The following is a 23,501-nucleotide window of genomic DNA, read 5'->3' on the forward strand; positions in this document are numbered from 1 at the left end:
CTAATATTTCAAACTTTGTATTATTATTATTTTGTTATGGTGATTGTGATCAGTGATCTCTGATGTTACTACTATGACTTGCTGAAGGCTCAGGTAATGGTTAGCGTTTTTTTAATAATAAAGTATTTTTCAATTAAGCTATGTACATTGTTTTTTAAGACCTAAAAATGCAATTGTGCACTCAATACACTGCATACAGTGTAAACATAACTTTTATATTCACTTGGAAACCAAAAAATTTATGCGATTCACTGTATTGTGATATTCACTTTATTGCAGTGGTCTGGAACAGAACCTACAATATCTCTGAGGTATGCCTGTGTCTGCTAGAATACTCAGTTTGGTGGCCTGGTGACATTTCAAACACAACACATGAGAAACAGAAGTAGTTTTCCTCCCCTCTAAAATCTATCCTTAACTCAGATCCTTTGTTCCATTTAATGACTTGATAATCTTCCCAGGCACCCATGACCAGTAAAGCTGCTCCTGCTGCAAACAATAATTATAACACTACTAATAATATTACACCTAGGAAATCCTTACTGTATCACAGACATTGTTCTAAGATTTCCACATATTTACCCATTTAATCCTCATGACAACCCTATATTGTTAACCCCATTTTACAGACAAGGAAACTGAGGGATAGTCACACAACAGCCTGGTTCCAGAGCCAATACTCTTAACCACTATGCTATCCTGCCTCGAGAAATCTTCAGTGATTGTTGGCAGCATTCTTAAGATGTGTCATAGCTGAGAGTGGCTGGAAAGTGGCTCATTCGAGGTATGAAGGAGTTGAAATTGGGTGGTGGTCATGGGAATGGAAAGGAGAATGACTGATGGGAACACATGGGGATATTTAATGACAGGAACCGCACTCAACTCAGTTACCTATAGCACCATGGGTAGTGGCTGGGTCTCAGAAACCTGTGAATGAGGATAGGAGTGAATTATACACATAGGGAGCAGAAAATTCCTTTTTCTACCATACTGGCAAAGGTAGAAGGAATTCTGATTCCTTATGGGAAGTATAGATGTTAGACAGAAGATCAGAAAGATACTGGCAAAATGAAGATGATTTGACAGTCACTTTCCTTTTTTTTTTTTTTTTTTTGTGGCACGCGGGCCTCTCACTGCTGTGGCCTCTCCCGTCGCGGAGCACATGGCTCACGGGCCCAGCCGCTCCGCGGCATGTGGGATCCTCCCGGACCGGGGCACAGACCCGTGTCCCCTGCATCGGCAGGCGGACTCTCAACCACTGCGCCACCAGGGAAGCCCCAGTCACTTTTCTTTTACTAAATAATATACAGCATACAACATGGCTACTTTGAGTGGTTATGGGACTCTAATGTCTGATTTGCTGTTTTCTATTCATACATAATCTTTCTATTCATTGAGTATTTAACCAAATGCTTGCTATTAGTATATCAGTGTGCATAATATGTATTATACTACTTACTTCTGGTCACTAGAATTTATAATATTGTTGTGGAGGTATGACACATTAAAATTAAATAAGTTCATGAGTTAATAAATACTATGTAAAAGTCATAAAGCAATGTGGCATAGTGGTTTAAATCATGGGCTTTAAAGTCTAGATAGAATTGGGTCTCTAATTTCAGTCTTTCTCTGTGACCTTGGATAAGTCACTTAGCCAAACAGAGTTCATTTTCCTCATCTGTAAAATGTAGATGATAGAACTTACTAAATACTTTCCATGAGGAAGAAATGAGAGGATGTATGTGAAGATAATGCTCAGCATGGTGCCTGGCACATAATTACACACACACACACACACACACACAAAGGAAGGGCAAAAAAGATGAGTGTCAACTGAGGAAAACAAATATTATATGTTCTGAAGTGGAGCTCAATATTGGCTAAAGAGGTAACTGGCTGGGGTGGGAGAAGCAGATTCCAGTTGAGTCTTAAAGGATGGACAGGTCTTGAATAAGCAGAAAGGGCATTTCATGTAGATAGCAAGGCAGAGCATATCAAGAGAATCTAAGAGGAAGGTACAAAATAAAGAGTAGTACAAACACAAAATCTGCAGAACTTATATTACGGATTAGACAGAGAGAGAACCACCAAAGATGATTTGAGTTTTTGAGTCTTCACCAGTAAAATAACTGTGCTACTGGTAGAAATCCATCGGCTATGAAAGGAATCCATTTTTAGAGGAAGAACACAAGTTCAGGTTGAAATACACTGAGTTTGGGGTTACGATGGGACAACTTTCAATGTCTAGAGGATAGAAAGAGACAACAGACTTGGGACAAAAGGCATAGCCAGAGATTTTTCAGCTCCTTGAGAAGAAGAATTAGTTAGGTCTCATTTCTCTTTGTATCCCTCAGAGCGCCTACCATGGTGCTTTGAATATTCCAAGTAGATTAACACTTGTTGCATGGATGAATGAATAAATGAATGAAAGTAAACATTTTGTTGTTATCTTCCTTGGGGATAGTTAAAATTGTGGGCACAGATCAGTTCTCTAAGGAAGAACAAACTTGGGACTATTCCAATATTGGAGACAAAAGGCAAAAATGAAGAGTTAGTGTAAAAAAACATGAATGCACAGGGAGATAGGGATAGAAGGGGATATTAAATGGTGGTCAAGGGGGCACTGGGATAAATGCACTAAAAAAGTGGAAGACCAAGAGAGGTTATTGATGTCTTCAGGGAGCAAGTTTAGTCAAATGTTACAGATGGAAGCCACAAAGGAAAGAATTAAGGTTGAACAAAAGCGGGGAGTAAATGGAGGCAACAGATGGTGATGGTGAATGAAGGGGAAGAAACCACATTGCCCCTCACTGCACTTTTTTCTTCAAATGTGTCAGTATGTATTGCACAGAATAAACATTTGTCATAGGTGTGCCAATAATTAAGTGCACTCATAATGAATACGTGAAAGAATGAATGAATTGAATATGAAATCACTCATATTGAATACCACTGAATATCATTCATATTGAATAGGAAAAAATACTATCTCGATTTCTTTTTCTTAATCAGAAACATTTCACCTTCATTTCTGTGCTGTGGGTATGTAAATAGATACAAATGTACTCGTAGGTGACAAAGTTGGTCAAAACCTGTAAGATAAACACTTATCTCTTTCTAATATATTATTCGTTTTACCTGCTGTTATGGGAAAAGACCCACCCAGAAAGTTGTATCACTTTGCATTAGACTGTGGGAGGGGAATATTTATGAATAAATATAAGGAATTTAAATTTTCCTATCAGTTGTTTTAGTATAAGCTATAGCCCCTCCAAGTGGCTCACATCTGGATAGTTTCTTTTATTAAAACTAATTGTTTTGCATGTTTGGAAAATGCACAATTTTATCATCATGGAGAAAAGTCTACATCATGTCTTTATACCATAAAAAGCAAACATGACTTACAGAAACAGAAAAACACCTGAAATCAATAAGCATCTATTTACTTCTCCCCATCTAAATGAAAAACAGGTATCAATAAAATATTTTAGCTATGGGTTTGCCTTTTTTTTTTTTGCGGTACGCGGGCCTCTCACTGTTGTGGCCTCTCCCGTTGCGGAGCGCAGGCTCCGGACACGCAGGCCCCGGACGCGCAGGCTCAACGGCCATGGCTCACGGGCACAGCCGCTCCGCGGCACGTGGGATCTTCCCAGACCGGGGCACGAACCCGTGTCCCCTGCATCGGCAGGCGGACTCAACCACTGCACCACTAGGGAAGCCCGGGTTTGCCTTTTTTAATGCTACAGAATTCACGCAGAGTGGAGAAAACTCATGCTTGACACATTCAACTTCTAGTACAGTTTCAAGGTGAATTACTAAATCCTCAAAACCTGACCTTCTAATGAAGGCACTGATACAAGCAGAGTTGGTGAAGAAAACCACAAAGATACAAAAATGCATAAATATATGACCAGCTAGGGACAAATTTTGATGGAATTATCGCCAGATCTCTACAGACAAGGCATATCTATCAAATGTACCTACCATAAGCTTTGATTCCATTAATTTCCTGAGAAAAGACATCAGGTAGAGTTCTGGATACCAGGTGTGTAAACACTAAGAGATTCTGATATTACAGTATCTTTCACATAGAAACTTGAACACAACCCAACCAGATGCAGAAGCGAGTTTCCGCTGGGAATGCTACCTACCCTTTTACTACTAGTATCATTATTTAAACGTTTAATGCAGGAGAAACTGAAGGCCAAAAAAGAACACGCCTGCACTTAATTTCAAATGACAGCTAATACAGTGCATTAAAGGTGTAATACTATACACATGGTAGTTATATATAAATAGTAACATTAAAAGGGGTTACAACATCCCTAAGACATCCTAAATCTAAAACACTTAAAAAGCACATTTGCAGTACAACTTATCCTAAATTATTTTAATTGGTTTCAAGAAGACTTCAGATTAGTAATGGGCTTTGACTTTTCCTGATTATAAAAGAGAAACACAGATGAATGCTTTTTAGACAGCCTAATATCATTCCCAGGTAGACTACCACGTAACCTGTGTTACTTAAATGCCATTAACTATCAACGAATGTTATTTTCACGTAAGTGTTTTATGTAAATTTTGTTTGCCTAAAGTTGTTAGTTCTCTTAATAAATATAGCTAATGCAAAATGTCTCTCTCTCTTTTTTTTTTTTTTCTTTTTTGGCTCTTTCCTTGCATTCATTATCCAGGAACTTTTTCAAAGAGAAAGCGGGGAGAAAAAGGCAGAATGACAGAGCTTGAATACTTAGCAACCATTTTACCATTGAGGGTCTTTTTTTTTTTATAGTATGAAAAATAATCCAGTTACATTCTTTAGCTCGATTACTTACAAATAACTTATCTGAAAAAAAAAAGCAAGTAAATCTGTCAGTTGTGGAAGTTTATTTTTCCATGTGTTATCTAGAGATAAGCCAGCCTGTACTATTAGATTTCCACTGACATAATTGTGCGTGAATTCTGATCTGATTTGGTATTACATGGTGCAAAAGGTGACACATTTTCTCTAATATACCCCATTAGAAAGGAAAGAAATTGCCAAAGTATGAAATCCGAGCACCTTGATTCAGAAACTATGTGACTTTGAGGTCAACTCAATGGAAAAGAACTTGTTCAAGTACCCCAGGCACTGAAGGTTGAGACAAGCAAATCTAATACCCAGGGTAGTTACTCTGTTGGATAATCAATAAAATCTTACATTATCAGACTGCAACAGCTGTATATTCGTTTATCATATTGTCGTGTGTGTCTCCAAAATATTCAGGTGTGGAATCACAAAGAATACAGATACTGTCCCCATTCCAAAATCATTGCTGATCAGAAGACTCGGCTAAGAAACCAGAAACAAGAAACAGAATTCATGTGCGTAACGTGCTGAATGTTGATTTGAACATCCACGTAATGTCACCTCACTACAGCAGAGAAACATTAGCTTCAAAGATCCTGGAAAAGAGGCTTCACCGAGTTACTCAGAGTTCTTACAGCACAATTGTTAGAGATATAAGTGATCTTTGAAATCCTATGAGAAATGTCCTTGAACAAATTAATAAAATACCAGATGTGAACTGCTGGCAATTCCAAGTACATTTTCTAAAAAGTAGAAACTCTTACGTTTTAGGTCGGAAATGTTGTACCACCTCTTTTACTCACTTGGCTTTTTATTTCTGGCAGCCAGGCAGAGTAAATAAGTACTTCCAGAACACAGGACTAGCATTTCGTCCTCCATCGGTGGAGGACAATGAATGTCCATTACAACTTAAACAGGAATTTAAAAAGGATTCTTTACAACTCCTTCCTACCTCCACCCCCCAATTAGTTTCAAGGGAGAGCTTAGGTAGAAGGTGAAATTTGGGGACTACATCTTTATCTATGGGCAAAGCAAAAGAGGAGAGATTTAGGGAGCCCTTCGAGTTTTCAGTGGAGAAGTTGAGAATGACAATTCAGTCAATCCTTTGTTGCTTCTCCTTTCATAAAGCAAAAACAAAAGTGAAATAAAAAGAAATAGCATGATAAAACTTGGATATACCTGGCAATCTGAAAGTGCTATGTTTGTTTATTTTTGAGATAACCTAATCCAGCACTATGTGCAGATAAACCTTAGACAAAGAGAGAGTCTCCTGGTAATAGGCTCCATATTCCTGAAGGCTACAGGACATCTATTAGAAGTTTTTGTCCTTTGGAAACTGTGGCTGATTTAATTTTTGAAAGATGGCCACACAACATCTCTTATCCTTTAGGTTCTTATGCAATATGACCTTGACACTCCTGACGAAGAGGGAGAGTCGAATTCACCCTCTCCTTGAATCTGGGCTGCTTTTAGGGACTTGCTTGACTAATAGAATATGACAGAAGTGACATTCTGGAGTCTTCCAAGGCTAGGTCATAAGCACCCTTGCAGCTTCCACCTGGACCTCTTGAAACACTCGATTTTGAATTCTCCCTCTCAGGACCCAGTTGCCATGTTAGGAGAAACCAGCAACAACCTCTAGTCATCTGACTGAGCCACCTTGAATGTCCAGCCTTTAGATGACCACAGCCCCAGACATCTGGCTGGAACCATACGAGAGATTCAGGCAAGAACTGCCCAGGTGAGCCCAGTCAACGCACTGCATAGTGGAGAAATGGAAAATTATTGCTTTAGGTCACTAAGTTTTGTTTTCTGGGGGTTGGGTACGGCTGTTATACAAAAAATGGTAGGCTTTGGAGGCAACAGACTAGAGTTTGAAGTTTGGTTGTTTTACTTCTTTTGTGACTTTTAGTGAGTTACTTTATGCCTCAGAGGTTTCTGTCTTCATCAGAAAAATAGTGACAATAGTAGCTGCTTCTCAACTGACCCATATTCCTCCAGCATCATATTTTCCTAATGGCTCTTAGATCAAGGCCAGAATAAGCACGGTTACTATATATGTTCTACTCTGAACCAACTTTTGAGGAATCAAAAATATTTGGCCTCCTTTTACATTCATACTTCTTGCTTCCACATTGGATCTGTGTTTACTTATTGGAAGCACACTGAATGGGTGAATGGGAAAAAGGCACTATTCATAGACCTGTTGCCATCATTTTTCCAAACACTCTCTCAAGACCTAGAACGCAGGGAAAAAAGAGGACTGGGGCAGGCATATAGGACACTTTCTCTGTCTATACTGGACAGAACGGGCTCTGGCTCTGCAGAATTGCATCCCAAGTGACCTAGCTGTCATCTCTAGGTGGGTCAACAGGCTTTGCTGGGAAGGAAAATTAATGAGAGGATTTCTTTTCCGATCTCAGTTTCTTCATTGTCAGACAAGTTACTTAATTCCTAGTCTCAGCTTCTTCTCTATTAGATAAGTTAACTGGTTTCTAGGCTCAACTACTTCTCTAATTTAGTCACATTACCTGGTTTCTAGCTGCTTCCTCACTAGCCAAGTTAATCTTCCTGATACTGAAGCATGGGAAGGATCCTTGATAAGCCAATACACAGAGTCATCAAGAACATTAAATAAGGTAAGGAAGGGAAAGCACTTTGAAACACTGAAGTGCTACATACATATAAGGATGCCTCAGCTAGGCATCTCCCAGTCATCCAAAACCCTCAATTTCCCCTTACTCTACCCAACATAAAATTTTTCAATAATCTTCTTACAGTCATTATTAAAAATATTTCTCAAATTTGTTTCTTTCTATTATCATTATTACCATTTAGGTGTAAGATGCCATTACTGATGGCCGGAGCAACTGTGGAACTTTCTAGCCTATTTCCCCACTTCAAGTCTCATCTCTTTTCATGCCATCCTCTGCCCCATTGCCGAAGTTTCCTTTGTAAAGTACAAGTTTCATCATGACAGATCTCTACTTTAGAACTGCCTTTTATTCTTCACTGGTTGGAGAATAGAATTCAAATTCCTTAGATGATGCTAAAGCCTTCACAACCGTAAGTTTCCCTGTCCAGTGTCATTTTCCTCCACTTCTGCCCCTACTACCCCACATACTCCTTGACTTTACACACCACACTTCCTCATACATCCTCATTCATCCTTCAAGACCCAAACCAAATGCCATTTTCTCTGTGCAACATTTGCAGACAGTCCTATGAAGATGGTCACCCTCCTGTTTTTCTCACCCAGATTCTGTTCACAACTTTATTATAGCATTTTTCTCACCGTATTACAAGTATTAGTTTACATCACCAAGGGTCCCATCAGACAGTGACTCCTGAAAGGCCCATATTGTGTCATATTTCTCTTGGTTTACCCAGTGACTTGTCCTTCAATATATGTTTATGGTAAAAAAAAAAAAAAAAAAAAAAAAGGTATCCGTTTTCAATAAGAAGGACACAATGGCAAAATAGTTCAACCTATACCTGAGATTGGGCTTCAAGGGGTGGGAATATGTTTGTGAGTTTAGGAAGAAAATAACATTTTAAAACTTCCTATCTGAGACTTGGATTGCTTTTAAAAAAAACGTTTGTCAAATTATATCAGGACATTGATTCACGCAGAGGATACGGCAAAGAATGCTGTATCTATCAGCCTAGCCTAAATTATGTTGCAGTGAAAAAAGACCTCAAAATCATAGAGGCCTATAAAAACAAAGGCTTATTTTTTGCTCACATTACCTGTCCATATGGGTTGGCTCCAGGTCCTCTTTATTCCAGAACCCAGGCTGACTGAAGACCTCCTACATGGACAGTTCCAGCTGTATTTCAGGGGGAAACAAAGAGAAATGGCAGAGCCAAGGATGGCTCTTGAGCCCTCACGTTGGGAAGTGGCATGGGTCAGCCAAAGTGAGTTACGTGGCCAAGTCTGAGATCAGTAGGCAGGAAAGTACATTTTGAACAGAAGGCAATCTGCCATAGATGCTACAGAAGGTAAAGAGACAGGTGACATTGTCACTACCATGTTAAGACCTCTAGAATAGTTTCCTGTTGACAGGAATCTAAGAAAACACACCCTGCTAACATGATTATAGCCATATATCTTCATTTACTTTGAGTCTAGCTAAAGTTGGAAAATTTCAAAGAAAAAAACAGTACCATGAAGTTTTTATATCTATTAATTCTACACTAATTATGGAGTGTGATGAAACACAAAAAGTGAAGTATTTCTTGTGGGACAAGATTCTGGCCCATGGACGCATGGAACCAATAAAATTGAATGAGTACCTTAGGCTGCGTACTCTAAAAATCTATTAGACCTTGTGGATCTTTTGCTTTATATAAAAATATCTTGATTTTTACAGACCGGAGCTTTACCTGGCTTTGGATTTTCCCCAAGAAAAAACACTTGTATTAAAACATTTTTTGAGTTCAACATATCACCAAGAGAAATAGCCCAGAGGCCGCTGAAATATTTTGGTGAAGCCACACATTTCTTGAAGTTGTATTCTCATCAAATGATGTCACCACTACAGTTTCTGACCTTTCTTTAATATTTCATTTTCTGCATGTAACTTAGAGAAAACAGATACCTCCATTTGCATAGCCAACTCCTGTTGGCAAGTTATCACAATCAAGGAAGAATTCCTACTTCGTGAACTCCTTTTAGAACCTGCAGAGTCAACGTCTTTAACATGGTGAAGAATTTCTTTGCCAAACAAACTTCCAGGCAGAATAAAAATCTTGGCACTCTGCGCTCAGATGGAGCATCTGTGATGCTTGGCAACACATCTGGTTCTGCTGCTTTGGTGAAGAAACATTCTCCTCATCTCAACATGCAGTTGTGTCAGCCAGTGTCAACGACTCCGCCAGCGATCATGAAAAACTTGTCTCTATTTCTATGAACGTTGTCAACCTCCTGAGAGCCAGGGCTGACACACTTCTATTTCAAGAAGTTTTGTCAAGAAATGGGAGTAGAAGAGTCAATTCATTTCTGCAATACAGAAGTTAATTAGCTTTCCAGAGGACCTGTCTTCAAATGTTTGGTTGACCTTCAAATGAAAGTTCCTCTTTTTTGAGGCAAAGGAAATCCAACTATTAGAATAACCCAAAAGGAAATGGTCCAATCATAGTTAGCTTTACTTGATGGATATTCTTGCCAAATTAGCTAGGTAATCGATCTTTTCATTTAAATTCTTTTAGCTCAACAGCCACTCTGGAGGGGCACGTGGCGGGCAGACAGCTACCTAAACATTCCAAGGCTGGAGAAGGGCTTCTGCAAACTGGAACAAGGAGCGACAAAGCTTCCCAATTTGTTTACAGGTAGAAACCCATAGACAGCTGGAATCCTTAGATAACCCTTTGAAAGCTAATCCTGCCTCTGATGACCTTAACATGCAACCATGAATACTTGATCCTTTAAAAAAAAAATGACAAAGCATTAATGATGCAGACTTCTCAAAGCATGATCTCAACAAGGATTTTGGAGAGCTCTAGGAATCTCACTATGCCTAACCCTCATCTAATAAAGCCACAGCAGCTCCCATTTTGTTTGTTACTGTTTTCTTTTGCCAAATCAGTATTTTAAGCACTTATTGCTGTGAAACTGAAAAGTCATAGTCAAACAGATGTCAAAAATAATAAGTCTATTGCTGTGTCAAAAAAAACACTCCGTAATTTTAATATCAAAGCCAAACATCAGCCTTCTTGTAGAAGCTTACTTTTGAGCTGAATTCAACTTTATTTTTACTTGAAAAATTTGCATTTACCTCAGGTGTTTGAGGAAAATAGGCATTAATGTCAAGAAAAATGTGGTGAGAACAACAGAGATAAGACTTTAGGAAGATACGTTATAGTCTCTGTAAAATAATTCAATTTCCATTGCAAAAAAATGGCACAAAAAAGTTATTTGTATATGTGTTTGTATGTTTTCTTCTGGGGAGAATGTCTACAGCTGCCTTTAGATTCTGAAAGGGTCTGTGACCTAAATAAGGCTAGTACCATCTGCCCTGGTTCTTTGCAGAGTGAAACATTTTAAGGAATGGAATGAAAGTTGTGAGGAAGTGAACTTCTGTTGAAAAATGAAGTTAACCATGCCTTGGTGCTCCACTCACCAATGAATAATAGAGGTTCCTCAATAGGAAAGTAATCAACTGCACTAGAGATGGGCTCTAACCCACTCTCCTTTTGGACAAACTTTTCTGAAATAAAAACTAAGGCAATTTGGATAAAAATATTTGTTTTGTTAGATTCTGTTTTTAGTTTCCATATTAAATGAAGAAATGTAGAGCCGTATTTTTGCAGAAGAGTACAACTAAGATAATAAGGAAAAATTAGGAACTCAGATCTAGTGCTTTAAAATGCAGCATTTTTTTTGAGAAGTATAGAAAATGCAGTTGGAAGGTGCCTGTATTAGTTCTTATTGCTGCTGTAACAAATTATCATAAACCTAGGCTTAAACAACACAAACTTATTATCTTACAATTTGGCAGTTCAGAAGTTGAGAATGGATCTCACTGGCCTAAAGTCAAGATGTGGACAAGACTGCATTTCTTTCTGGAGACTCTAGGGGCCTTTCCAGTTTCTAGAGGCTGCCCACGTTCCTTGGCTTATGGCCCCTTTCCTCTTCCTTCAAAGCCAGTACAGCCGCTCACCTCCCTGCTCTGCCCCCAGTCAGTGTGTGTTTTATTAATGCCAATGCTCTGGCCCAGGCTGTGGGCTCCCACGGTGGTACTCTATGGCTGCTCCTTCAGCTGCTGTTTCTTGATCCCCAGGTTCTCCTTGTACTTGGACTTGTTGAGCCTGCGGTACAGGGCACATCCTTTTTTGGGCCGCAGATCCTGGGGCTTGTGAACTTTCTGAGGTTCTCCTTCTGAATCTGGTTAATGATGGTGAGAACAAGGGTGACAGACTGGCAGACAGCTCAGGTCTCCGGGAGCTTGGACCATATGCCGCCTGTCACTTTGGCGATGTGCACCTGGGAGAGCTCCACCTTCAGGTGGTCCAGATGTTTCAGCAGCTCTTCTTTCTTGCTGGGAAAGTTCTGAGCATTGGTTTTGGCCATTGCTGCATACTCTGATGGTCTCTTCCACTTTTTTTTTTTTTTTTTTTTTCAGTACGCAGGCCTCTCACTGTTGTGGCCTCTCCAGTTGCGGAGCAGAGGCTCCGGACGCGCAGGCTCAGCGGCCATGGCTCACGGGCCCAGCCGCTCCGCAGCATGTAGGATCTTCCCGGACCGGGTCACAAACCCGTGTCCCCTGCATCGGCAGGCGGACTCTCAACCACTGTGCCACCAGGGAAGCCCGGTCTCTTCCACTTTTAAGGACACTTGTAATATTGGGCCCACTCAGATAATCCAGGATAATCTCCCTATTGTAAAGTGAGCTGTTTAGCAACCTTCACCCCATCTGCTACCTAATGCCTCTTTGCCATGTAGTGTAACATTTTCTCAGGTTCTAGGGATTAGGACAGGACCTCTCTGAGGGACTATTATCCTGCCTACCACATAGCCCCTTAGCTGGGATGATGGGAAAGAGCTGAAAGCATAAGAGAACAGTGAGAAGAAGTGGAAACCTAGATGTAAACAGCCCCTAGCTGGGCTGGATAGTATGTTCTCTGATTGTGCTACTAAAGATCATCCCTGAGATAATTTGCATCTACTTTTTTTTTTTTTTTTTTTTTTAGTGGAAAACCTTAAGGAAGTGTAAAGATTCTACACTCGGAAACCTGAGTTTTAGCCCTGGCTCTGCCACTTATTGTCTATATCACCTCTGGCAATTCACTTAAGCTGTATGAACTATGGTTTCCTCATTTTAAAATGAGGTCTAGAAGGGGCAGGGAGAGGATGGACTGGCATCTGCTGAGTGTCAGGGGCTCAAAGAAAGGAATCATGGAATTGCAGAAGTTCCACTGGCCCATAAGGGGGTCCTGGGATGAGAAACACCTGGTGCCCCTGGTGCCAGAGGCCCCTAATCCTAGACTCCTGCTAAGGACTCTGGTCCATGCCACCTATCAAGCAAACCCCAGTCATTGTGGACACATCCCCTGATGCCCCAGTCAGGGTCACAGTGTTATGGAGCTTGGCTCCAGGGGCCAGCCATGTGTGCTGGTTGGGCTCTGGCCCAAGGGCTGTGCACAGGCAGCTCCTGAGAGGCCAAATGGGGGAGTGGGCTGCGTGTGTGCAGGCAGAAGGCCTCCTGCCTTCCAGGAGATGGAAGGCCATGGGGCAGCAAGGCAGCCTTCTTTTGCCCATCCTGGGTATCCACCAGTTTTAATTTTGCTATGATTCTAGATTTAGTAAAGACTGTTTCTACTGACTTGAGGTCAGTAGGCTGTCTGCTCAGTGGGCCCAGGCATCAACAGGTTCCCAATAGAAGGAATGGACCCTTTCCCACCTTTTGCCAATTTTATTCTTATTTGCTCTTCTCCCCAGAAGGAAGCAACAAGGGTAAAGAGCCCGTCGGGCTTTCTGCATGCCCAACCACCCTTACTGCAGAGGTGAATTAGATAATAAGCAAGTGGAACATATTGTACTATGACTATAAAATATATCTCAGTTTATACCTCTGGTATGAGATGTTTCCTATAATGTTTGAAAGGACATGTCTAGGCAGGCAGGCTTTTCTAATTTCTTTACTTTAGGATAGTTATATCAGGGTCTAGCAAAACAAGAAATGGAAAGACTGTTCCATTTTTGTTCTAAAGCATGGGTGGGACTAGATGGTTGTATCAGGTAGAATTCTAAGATGGCTGCCAAGATTCCTACCTCTTGGTGTATATGTCCTGAATAATCCCCTGCCTTTGTGTGTGAGGGGGATTTTGGAATATGATGGGATAGTTATTCCTATGATTAGGTTATGCTACACAGCACAGTTCACTTTAAAAAGGGAGATTATCTTTGGTGGGCCTGACCTAATCAGGTGAGTCCTTAAAACAACTGGGGTCTTCCTGAAGAAACAGATTTGAAGTATGAAAGAGATTTGAGACAAGGGTGATTCTCCACTGATGGATATAAAGATGGATGAGGCCATGGAAAGTGGAGACAAAGAGCAGAAAGCCAACAAGAAAGCAAGGGCTTCAGTCCTCCAACTACAAGGAACTTCATTCTACCAACAAACTAAATGAGCTTGAAAGTGGATTTTTCTGCAGGGCCTCTAGACAGGAACTCAGCTTGACTGATACCTGAGTGTGAGACTGAGCAGAGAACCCAGCTGAGCCACACCTGGACTTCTGATCTACTGAACTGAGAGCTAATAAATGCGTATGGTTTTAAACCAGAAATAAACTCAAACACTATGGTCAATTATTCTATGACAAGGGAGACAAGAATATACAATGAAGAAAAGACAGTCTCTTCAATGAGCGGTACAGGAAAAACTGGACAACTACATGTAAAGCCATGAAATGAGGGCTTCCCTGGTGGCACAGTGGTTGAGAGTCCGCCTGCCGATGCAGGGGACACAGGTTCGTGCCCCAGTCCGGGAAGATCCCACATGCCGCGGAGCGGCTGGGCCCGTGAGCCATGGCTGCTGAGCCTGCGCGTCCAGAGCCTGTGCTCCGTAACGGGAGAGGCCACAACGGTGAGAGGCCCGCGTACTGCAAAAAAAAAAAAAAAAAAAGGCATGAAATGAGAATATTCCCAAACACCATATGCAAAACTAAACTCGAAGTGGATCAAAGACCTAAATGTAAGGTCAGCCACTATAAAACTCTAAGAGGAAAATATAGGCAGAACACTCTTTGACATAAATCGCTATAATATCTTTTTTGATCCACCTCCTAGAATAATGAAAATGAAAACAAAAATAAACAAATGGGACCTAATTAAACTTAAAAGCTTCTGCAGAGCAAAGGAAACCATCAACTGAAAAGACAACCCACAAAATGGGAGAAAATATTTGCACATGAAGCAACTGACAAGGGATTAATTTCCAAAACATACAAGCAGCTCATGCAGCTCTATGTCAAAAAACCAAACAATCCAATCAAAAAATGGGCAGAAGATCTAAATAGACATTTTTCCAAAGAAGACATACAGATGGCCAAAAAACACATGAAAAGATGCTCAACATCACTAATTATTAGAGAAACGCAAATCAAAACTACAATGAAGTATCACCCCATACCAGTCAGAATGACCATCATCAAAAAGTCTACAAATAACAAATGCTGGAGCGGGTGTGGAGAAAAGGGAACCCTCCTACACTGTTGGTGGGAATGTAAACTGGTGCAACCACTATGGAGAACAATATGGAGGTTCCTTAAAAAACTTAAAATAGAACTACGATATGATCCAGCAATCCAACTCCTGGGCATATATCCAGACAAAACCATAATCCGAAAGGATACACGCAAGCCAATGCTCACTGCAGCGCTATTTACAACAGCCAAGACATGGAAGCAACCTAAATGTCCATCAACAGAGGAATGGATAAAGAAGATGTGGTACATATATACGATGGAATATTATTACTCAGCCATAAAAAAGAATGAAATAATGCTATTTGCAGCAACATGGATGGAACTAGACATTATCATACTAAGTGAAGAAAGTCAGACAGAGAAAGAGAAATAGCATATGATATCACTCATATGTGGAATCTAATTTAAAAAGATACAAATGAACATATTTACACAACAGAAATAGATTTACAGATACCAAAAACAAACTTACAGTCACCAAAGGGGAAACGAGGCGGGGAGGGATAAATCAGGAGCTTGGGATGAACATACACACACTACTATATATAAGGTAGATTTAACCAACAAGGACCTACTGTATAGCACAGGGAAGTCTACTCAATATTCTGCGATAACCTATATGAGAAAAGAATCTAAAAAAGAATGACTATATGTATATGTATAACTGAATCACTTTGCTGTCCACCTGAAACTAACACAACATTGTAAATCAACTATACTCCAATAAAATTAAAATATGAAAAAAAGAAACAGAAATCCTATTTTAATATTTTATAATGAACTATTACTAGTCCTAGCAAATAAATATTTTAAAATAAAAAAGCCTCTAAGTTTGTGATAATTTGTTATGCAGCAATAACACCAATAATACTACTAATAAATACTAACCACAAAAATTTAAAATAAATAATAAATAAAATAAATAATAATAAAATAAAAAATAAAATACTAATAAGCAAATACAATGGTAGTCCACTTAAAGATAAGTTAGGATTTTTTTTTTGTCTCCTCCTTTCCTGCCTTTCTCCAAAGCTTTAATCCATTTCCCCACCATGTAGTTATTTCATTGACTATAACTAGAAAATACCATTTTGTCAGATTAAAAGCTCCTCTCATACCACTTACTTATTAGAGTTATGTCTTTCTTCCCCCACTCACAGTTAATTTGAGATGCAGAGATATATGCATCTTGGGTATATTATATACATGTTTAGGGCTGGAGGATCAAACCAGAAAATACAGATCTTGAGAATTAAGGCAAATAATCTGTGTTCTGACGTAACTGAGATATATTTCATTCATTGTAGCTACTTATCTTGAAACACAGCAAGCTTGACATAATGGCTGAAGAAAAAAGAGAAGCAATGTAAGCATAAATGTCTGAACATTTTAATATCTTTTTTCCATAAACATTACTAGAATGCCATGCATTTGGATCCATGTTTTTCCTGAGGAAAACCTGCATTCTATCTTCTGCTTCCTGATACTGCAGCTGGATCCTATTATAAGGGTAGGACACAACATGGGAAGCATGCCTAAACTTTTAAAGCTACAAAACAAAAGCTAATCTTCATTAATTAGATGTCTAGATTATGCAGATTGACCACTGTACTATTATATGTAACATGGTGAAAAACGCTATTATATGGTTTGTTGATAGTTCCACGTAGGTAATTTATCTAAGCCTTATTTATAAAGATATTGTATTAACCACAAAGGCAGAATTTGGTGTCAGGTAAAAAAATCAGATCAAACTGTGACTGTGGTTGATGGCTGAGAGAATGCTTTACAACAAAGGCAAATGAGAATGCAATATGATGTCTTTCTAACATTTAATTCAAGAAAAATTTCATCTCCAGCACAGCTTAACCTAGAGCTACTACATAATGCAGATATAAGTGAAAGTATTAACAAGTCAATGATTTATAACTAAGACCCATATTCTCTGCCTTTGTGAAAACCATGGAATTGGATTAAGAGAGAAGCCGCCTAATTTTAGATTTAAGCAAATGTGGACAATGGATTCTTAGAATAAAGGGTAAGTCTGAGCATCACAAACCCTCACCTGATTAATGATTAGCTGTTTTAGTAAAAAGGAAGAACTTACGAAAAAATACTCATAGTCCATAATGTGGAAAAACTTCAAGATCTGGGAATCCAGGTAAATCATGACTTTGTTTTTACCAACTTTAACCAAAGTCTTCCCAGGTGCTAAAGTCAGTACTAGAGAAAAGCTATCACAAAACTATTCTGTTAAGTAATGATCATCTTTGCTTCAACTTCTTATACCTGTGTCTATCCATGCCATCTATGTAATTATGTTGAGGGAAAACACTCCAAGCTCAAAAGAAGTGAACAACTTCAGTTTCTGCTCACACGGACCTTGTCAAGTAGCCAATGACTTGTCCTTTCGTTGTGAGTGACTAATATCAATGCTGGCTCTAAAGAAAGACACTTTTCATAATCGCCCAACAATCTGCTAAGTGAAAACATATGAATGGGCTTAGGCAAAGCCTGCCAGGGGTCTTTGCTGAATGGAAAACAGGCGCTCTCATTCTGTGCCACGTAATACCCCATTTACCCCCAAGCCCAAAGGTTACAGGACTAATAGCTGCCTTGTGGTAATCAGGGAAAGCCAAGACACTAGCCCTGGTGAAACATCTGGGACGTATTTTACATACTTGCAACATATGCTTCAGGTTCAATTAAAGTGAGGCTTTGGCACATTTATTAATCTTTTTTACTTTTATCCTATAAGAGGACCCACTGACCTGACCCCACTATTATACCATATGAGAAAACAGAGAAATAATGAGAGCTAGAGGTCAGTACCTGCTCGTATGGCAAAAAACACACTTGTTTTCTCATGAAACTCCATTACTCATGACTCTATACACAAACTTTAAATGGAGGAACCAATGAATTTTTTAAAGGAGGAAATTACCCTTCTCCCACTCAGACACATCTGATAGCCAAGACTTAGATTTACCACTGCGAGAGCCAGTCGAGAGACGGAAACTGGTAAATAGAAACTTGAAGGATCCTTTCATGTTTTCATTTCTTATATTAAAAACTTTGTATTTCCAGAATATAAGCTTTCCACTCTAAGACTCTTCCCTCTATGATGCAAGTCCCTAAAAGTCTATTGTAAATGATTACATTTGAAATTTTATTTTTGTTCAATATGATTTTTATACTATCAATTGCGTTATGAGTGAAGAAAAGCAAAACCTTCTTATATATCACTCAAATAAAGGGCTGGATTTATGAAAATCAGCTCACAATCCTTTCATATGGAAAACACACCGTTTGTCGGCATCCTGTACAGAAGAATACAGTTAAATTCACACAGTCATTTAAGCGCTCGCTTTCAATCAACTTTGGTAACGAGACCTGAAAATACGTTAGAACCAGGGTGTCGATCTCAGACAACCAAACACTGGATAACAACAGATGCCACTCCAGAGATCTGGGGTTGTTTCCACCCTGGCATGTTCTACTTGACATCTATGTTTTGGTGAACTGGTTAACCAGGTTGTGCTAACGTCTAACAGTGCGCCACTCCTAACACCCTCTCTATTAAAAGATGACCAAAAAGGGAGATTAGTGGTATAGAATATCAACAAACTGGCTAAAAAAAATATAGGTTGACTTCAAGCAGGGGCACTGAAGTACTAGACTTCACCAAGGGTTTCCACTTACTAACATTTCTCGGGAAACGCCTGCTACCAGAATGGACCTTTAAGGTGGCTTTAATAATAAAGCAGCAACAAGCAAGGGAAAGTGGCCATAAATGGATGGCAGCTCAGCGTTTATCAGCAGAGAAATGATGATTCAGAGCTGGCATGTTGAGTTTAAATACAAGCTCTCTACAGCTCTACAACTGACCTTAACAATAAATCATATCATTTATTGCCAGAAGTGTATGCTCATGTTATTCAACATTAAAAACAAGCACATATGTGTTTTTGCAGAAAGGAGATTTTGTTACTTTGTTTGATGATGTTGCTAATGACTAAATGATGTCCAGAAGAAAAATCTCACATAAAATCTCTATGAATTTAAAAATGTTTGAAATAGCAGTAGAAGGGAGAAAGTGTGTGTGCGTGTATGTTTCTGTTTTCCTTCCAGAATTGAATATGTCAGGGAAAAAATCATTTGGGAAGTTAACTAATCACTGTGAATTGTTTTGACATTTCCAATGCTTGCTTCCAGCACTCAAATTCTTATACTGGGATATAAGTGTACATCTCTACTGGAATCAAAGGTCAAGGGCATAAATTAAGATACACTGTTTTTCTCCTTTCTTTAAAACATTTCAGTGCTTTACTATAGCAGAAGTCAGATAGATTCCATGAAGGTCAAAATCTGGTTTTATAGGCTGAACAATGTGGAAATAATGAATGATATTTTCACTCCCCCCTCAGTCACTCCCCCCCTCTATCACACCCTAAGACTTTTTGGATTTTATATCTAGAAGTGCCCAAAGATGATGATAAACCAGCATCACTAGCCTCCTTGCCATAGAAAGCTGTCCTTCCGACCTCAGCCACTGCTGCAGTGGTGCAAGGCCATTCTGATTCCTCCTTCCAGTTGTCCGCTCTCCCCAGGGGACAACCAATCCAAGCAGTCCCAGAAACTAGCTGTTATTTACTGTGGCCACCAACCCCAAGCCAACCAGCAATCGAAACACGAGCCTCTCTGAACAGACTTTCCTGACCAAGGAGCCACGGGCCATTCCAAGTCTAAGCCAGGGCAGTGAGCACTGGGATTATTTAAGTGCCCTCTGGAGCCCTCTGCACACGTGTTCTTTTGCTGAGCAATTCTTGGAAAATTACAGATGACAATATCCATGTTTGACACATGCAGGCTGCTATTTTTTTTCACTCCTCTCTTCCCCCCAAGTGTAGCCTGATTTGTAATACTCAAGATAGGACAAATTTTTGCCCTTCAAAAACAGTTGTCACTGTCGTTATCTTCGTGAGAGCTATCAAGTTCCAGACAAGCTGAATTATTTTTTTTTGTTCCTGGCAGAAAAATATTTGACCCAGCTCTGGACAAAAGCGAAGACGATTTATAGCCCTCTCTCCCTCTTTGCAACATGCAGTGGCATTGTTAGGATGATAAACAGCACTGTCCAATTTTCTGGACTCAAACACTTCAACTCCTTTTTAACTGTCTGTGAAAACAGTGTCATGTCTACATTTCCCCATCCCCAGGTACCCAAGCGCTGGGAAAGATAATTACCTTGTCATCTTTGTCATCTTCTTCTTCCTCGTCCTCTAGCATGTCCTCCACTACCTGCAGACAGAAACAGAAGTCGTTTTCATGCTCTTAAAGGAGAGAATTTTGTTCTGTCATTTTGAACCTTTTAGAAGTGAAAACTTTATTAACATTTGAAACAGACGCACTGAGAGGGAATATCTGATCTAGAGACAGGGATTAGGAAAATGCTATGCCTTTAATTGATGAACACCAGGGAACTGAATCCCAGTCAGGGGAACCCTATTTGTGTGAAATGTTCTGTGACAATTTAAAGAATTGGAAATATGCATAAGGTAAACTAACACTCATTCGAAGGATGCTTTAAATCAGGAGATTTCTTTTTTTACCTACTCCACTGTCTATATTAATTAGGCACTTTAAATTTGGAGCTAGATAACTAAGCAGAAAAGAGCTCTGCTATTTCTAATTTACTTGTCACCAAACCCTAAGATAAAAATCTATGCCTGTTCATGGATTCATGCTGGGAGCTATGGCATAAAGCTAACAATATCTTTCATGGCTCCAATTTTAATTCTGACATATAGTGTCAACTCTTGACCATCTCTGAATTACTTGTTCATTTTGTGGATTACCTGAAACTCTAATTCTTTTAATTAGAGTTCTTTTAATTCTTTTAATTCTCTGTGATTTTACACATGGATTATGTTATGAGAATGAACATTACTACTGAAAGAAAAGAAGAGATGTATTCAATAATCAAATGTGTATATTATGTATATAGAACCCATGTAGATAGATATGCATGCATGTATTTTTTAATGGCTCCTGGTTTACCTACTTCAGCAGAATGGTATAGTCATTTTGGATTTGCCAAGTAATTTCCCCTTGCCTGGATCAATATATAACTACAGGCATTACAAATGAGACCTCACCCCATTTCAGGTGTTTTATCATGTTTTTATACACACACACTCCATGGAATCCAAAAATTTAAAAACTCTGGGGGGAGCTCTTATTCAGGTAAGTGCTAACTTATAACTGTATTTACTCCATTTGATATAATTTCTTGTGGTGCTTCTATTTTTTTATCCAGTATCTTTATCTCTGAATAAACTCGACAGAATCATGGTTATCAAATATTTTTAAACCTTTCTCCCAAAGCTCCTAACTTTAGAAGACAGAGATAGCTAGCTCTTCTTTCATGTGGCTTTAGGATAGAGACAGGAATATGCTATGAATGAAAACTTCAGTAACTAAGACTTACTAAACAAAGAGTTACATAAACTGAGATAATACGTCAGGACACTCAGTTATCCTAATAATTTTTCTCAAAGTTTCTAAAAGCATTAACGGATTTAAAAGAAGAACCCAAACACAAACTTCTAGTTCTCACGAACTGATATATAACTAAAAGTATCTGACAAACTGGGAAATTGTTCTTAATTTAATGTCATACTTTAAATCTTCTATTAAGTGGTAGAATCTGGTGGTCTTTCATTTGGACACTCAGCATTTCAAAAGAATCAGAGTAGCACAATGTTCTGTTTCCTTTATCGGGTTAGAGTTTACGCTGATTTTGGGGACATATAAAGTAGCTCAGCCTCAGCAAGAAAGGACTCTTGACATTCTAACTATACTCAGATACTCCATAAGCATTTATTACAAATGCCCTTGACCAAGGCACACAGTACTAGGGACTGTGGGAATAGAAAGATGAATAATACACATATACTTAATCTATAGTCATGTCAGCCCACAAGAGGCTTATAATCCAATAGAATTTAAATGGGGGCTATCAGATAGCCTTTCATGTTGACTTTTAACTTCCTGAAAATTTGAAGCATGCATATCATAAATATATAGACAACAATAGTGACAATGTATAACTGAGGTGCTGTATGCCAGACTATTCCAAACTGGGACCTTTGTGATGGAGGTTGAAATAGGAGAGGCAGTCACAATATTTCAGTACATTGTGTTGCATCAAAAGAATTCACTTAACACAGCAAGTAGCTAAACTAGAACTCAGACCCAGATTGTGGGATAGCACAGCCAGCTCTGAAACCAAAAAAAAAAAAAAAAAAAAAAAGGGAAAAAAGGAAAAGCAAAACAAAAAAACGATTGACCTCTCACATGATTTTTTTAATGATCATACTTTTTGTATCTCTTATAAAATGGTGTTATAAATTTTAGATTTATATTAAGTAACATTTTAAGGTTGTCATTATCTATTTCTAAAAAATAAAAATTATATATATTCCAGGTATACAATATGATTATTTGATATGTATTAGATTAAGTAATTTTTTCCTAAAATTACTCATGTAGACTCATATATCAAATATGGAAAGTGAAATGAATATTATACTTTTATTCTTATACATAAAAATCAAACAATATTTTAGGTGGTTATTGTTAAGAATGTATTATGTATCTCTCCTCTTCAGTACTTACCATCGTACTACAGTGCAAGGAAGGCAGAATGGTTTCAGACTGTGCCTAGCAGTTCATAATAAGTATTCAAGAAATATTTGTTGATAGACTGAACAGAAGAAAATCTCATCTATGCTTCATATCTTTGAACATGCATTTTGGTAGAGGGCCTATCATTGATCTCACAGAACTCAACTAGCTCACTTGCAAAGACATACCTCCTAATCAATGATGCAGATTAATGAATCAAATATTCAAACTGTGCCTGGCAATAGAAAGCATGGATATTTAACTGTTACTTTAAGATTTGGAGATCTCCACTATCTTTAAGTTAATTTTCAAAGATTCAAAATATTATTGAACCATAAAAAAACCAAGAAGTTAATGTATGCATTTCACAAATCAGTTGCAGATCTTATGTTCAAGAAGGACTCAAAAGGTCTACAGAATCAGGCTCTTCATTTGCAAAACCCAAACTGTTCCCACCCTGCACAAGTGGGTAATTGGCTACGCACAACTGCCCCACAAATGCGCAGCCAGAATCACCCAAACACAACTATTTGCTTTTACATTTGGCAGAAAAGTGTTGTGTTAGCGAGAGGCCTTTGTGTTGTGTTGTAGCACCCGAGTGAGGGCTTTTCCCCTCCTCCAGTGACTTTTTAACGCTACAGCATAAACATCTACAAGTGAGGATTTATAATACAGATGGTTTCCTAGTGATGCCTTTAAGCTGCTTCAGAATGTATCCCACTGTTACAGTTTGCTCAGATGAAGCTTAAGGTGCCTT

The 23,501-nt window shown here is 38.8% G+C and overlaps 1 protein-coding gene across 13 annotated transcripts in view; it reads right to left on the bottom strand.

The window, feature by feature from the left end:
* The window catches only part of MCTP1 (multiple C2 and transmembrane domain containing 1), a 357,505-nt gene that overhangs the window by 55,036 nt on the left and 278,968 nt on the right, over window positions 1-23,501 (bottom strand). For 12 of the 13 annotated variants that reach the window (XM_089908374.1, XM_089908376.1, XM_089908369.1 and 9 more), the window contains one exon: window positions 20,303-20,356. In XM_089908374.1, the coding sequence (XP_089764500.1) occupies window positions 20,303-20,356 (54 nt within the window). Of the gene's footprint in view, window positions 1-8,265; window positions 9,849-20,302; window positions 20,357-23,501 lie in introns of those variants that run through there. The other variant, XM_089908381.1, reaches the window with a different exon arrangement.

Source organism: Delphinapterus leucas, chromosome 3 (assembly GCF_059928025.1).
Source record: "Delphinapterus leucas isolate spDelLeu-1000000601 "Yukka" chromosome 3, BTC_Dleu_Yukka2, whole genome shotgun sequence".
Lineage (NCBI taxonomy): Eukaryota > Metazoa > Chordata > Mammalia > Artiodactyla > Monodontidae > Delphinapterus > Delphinapterus leucas.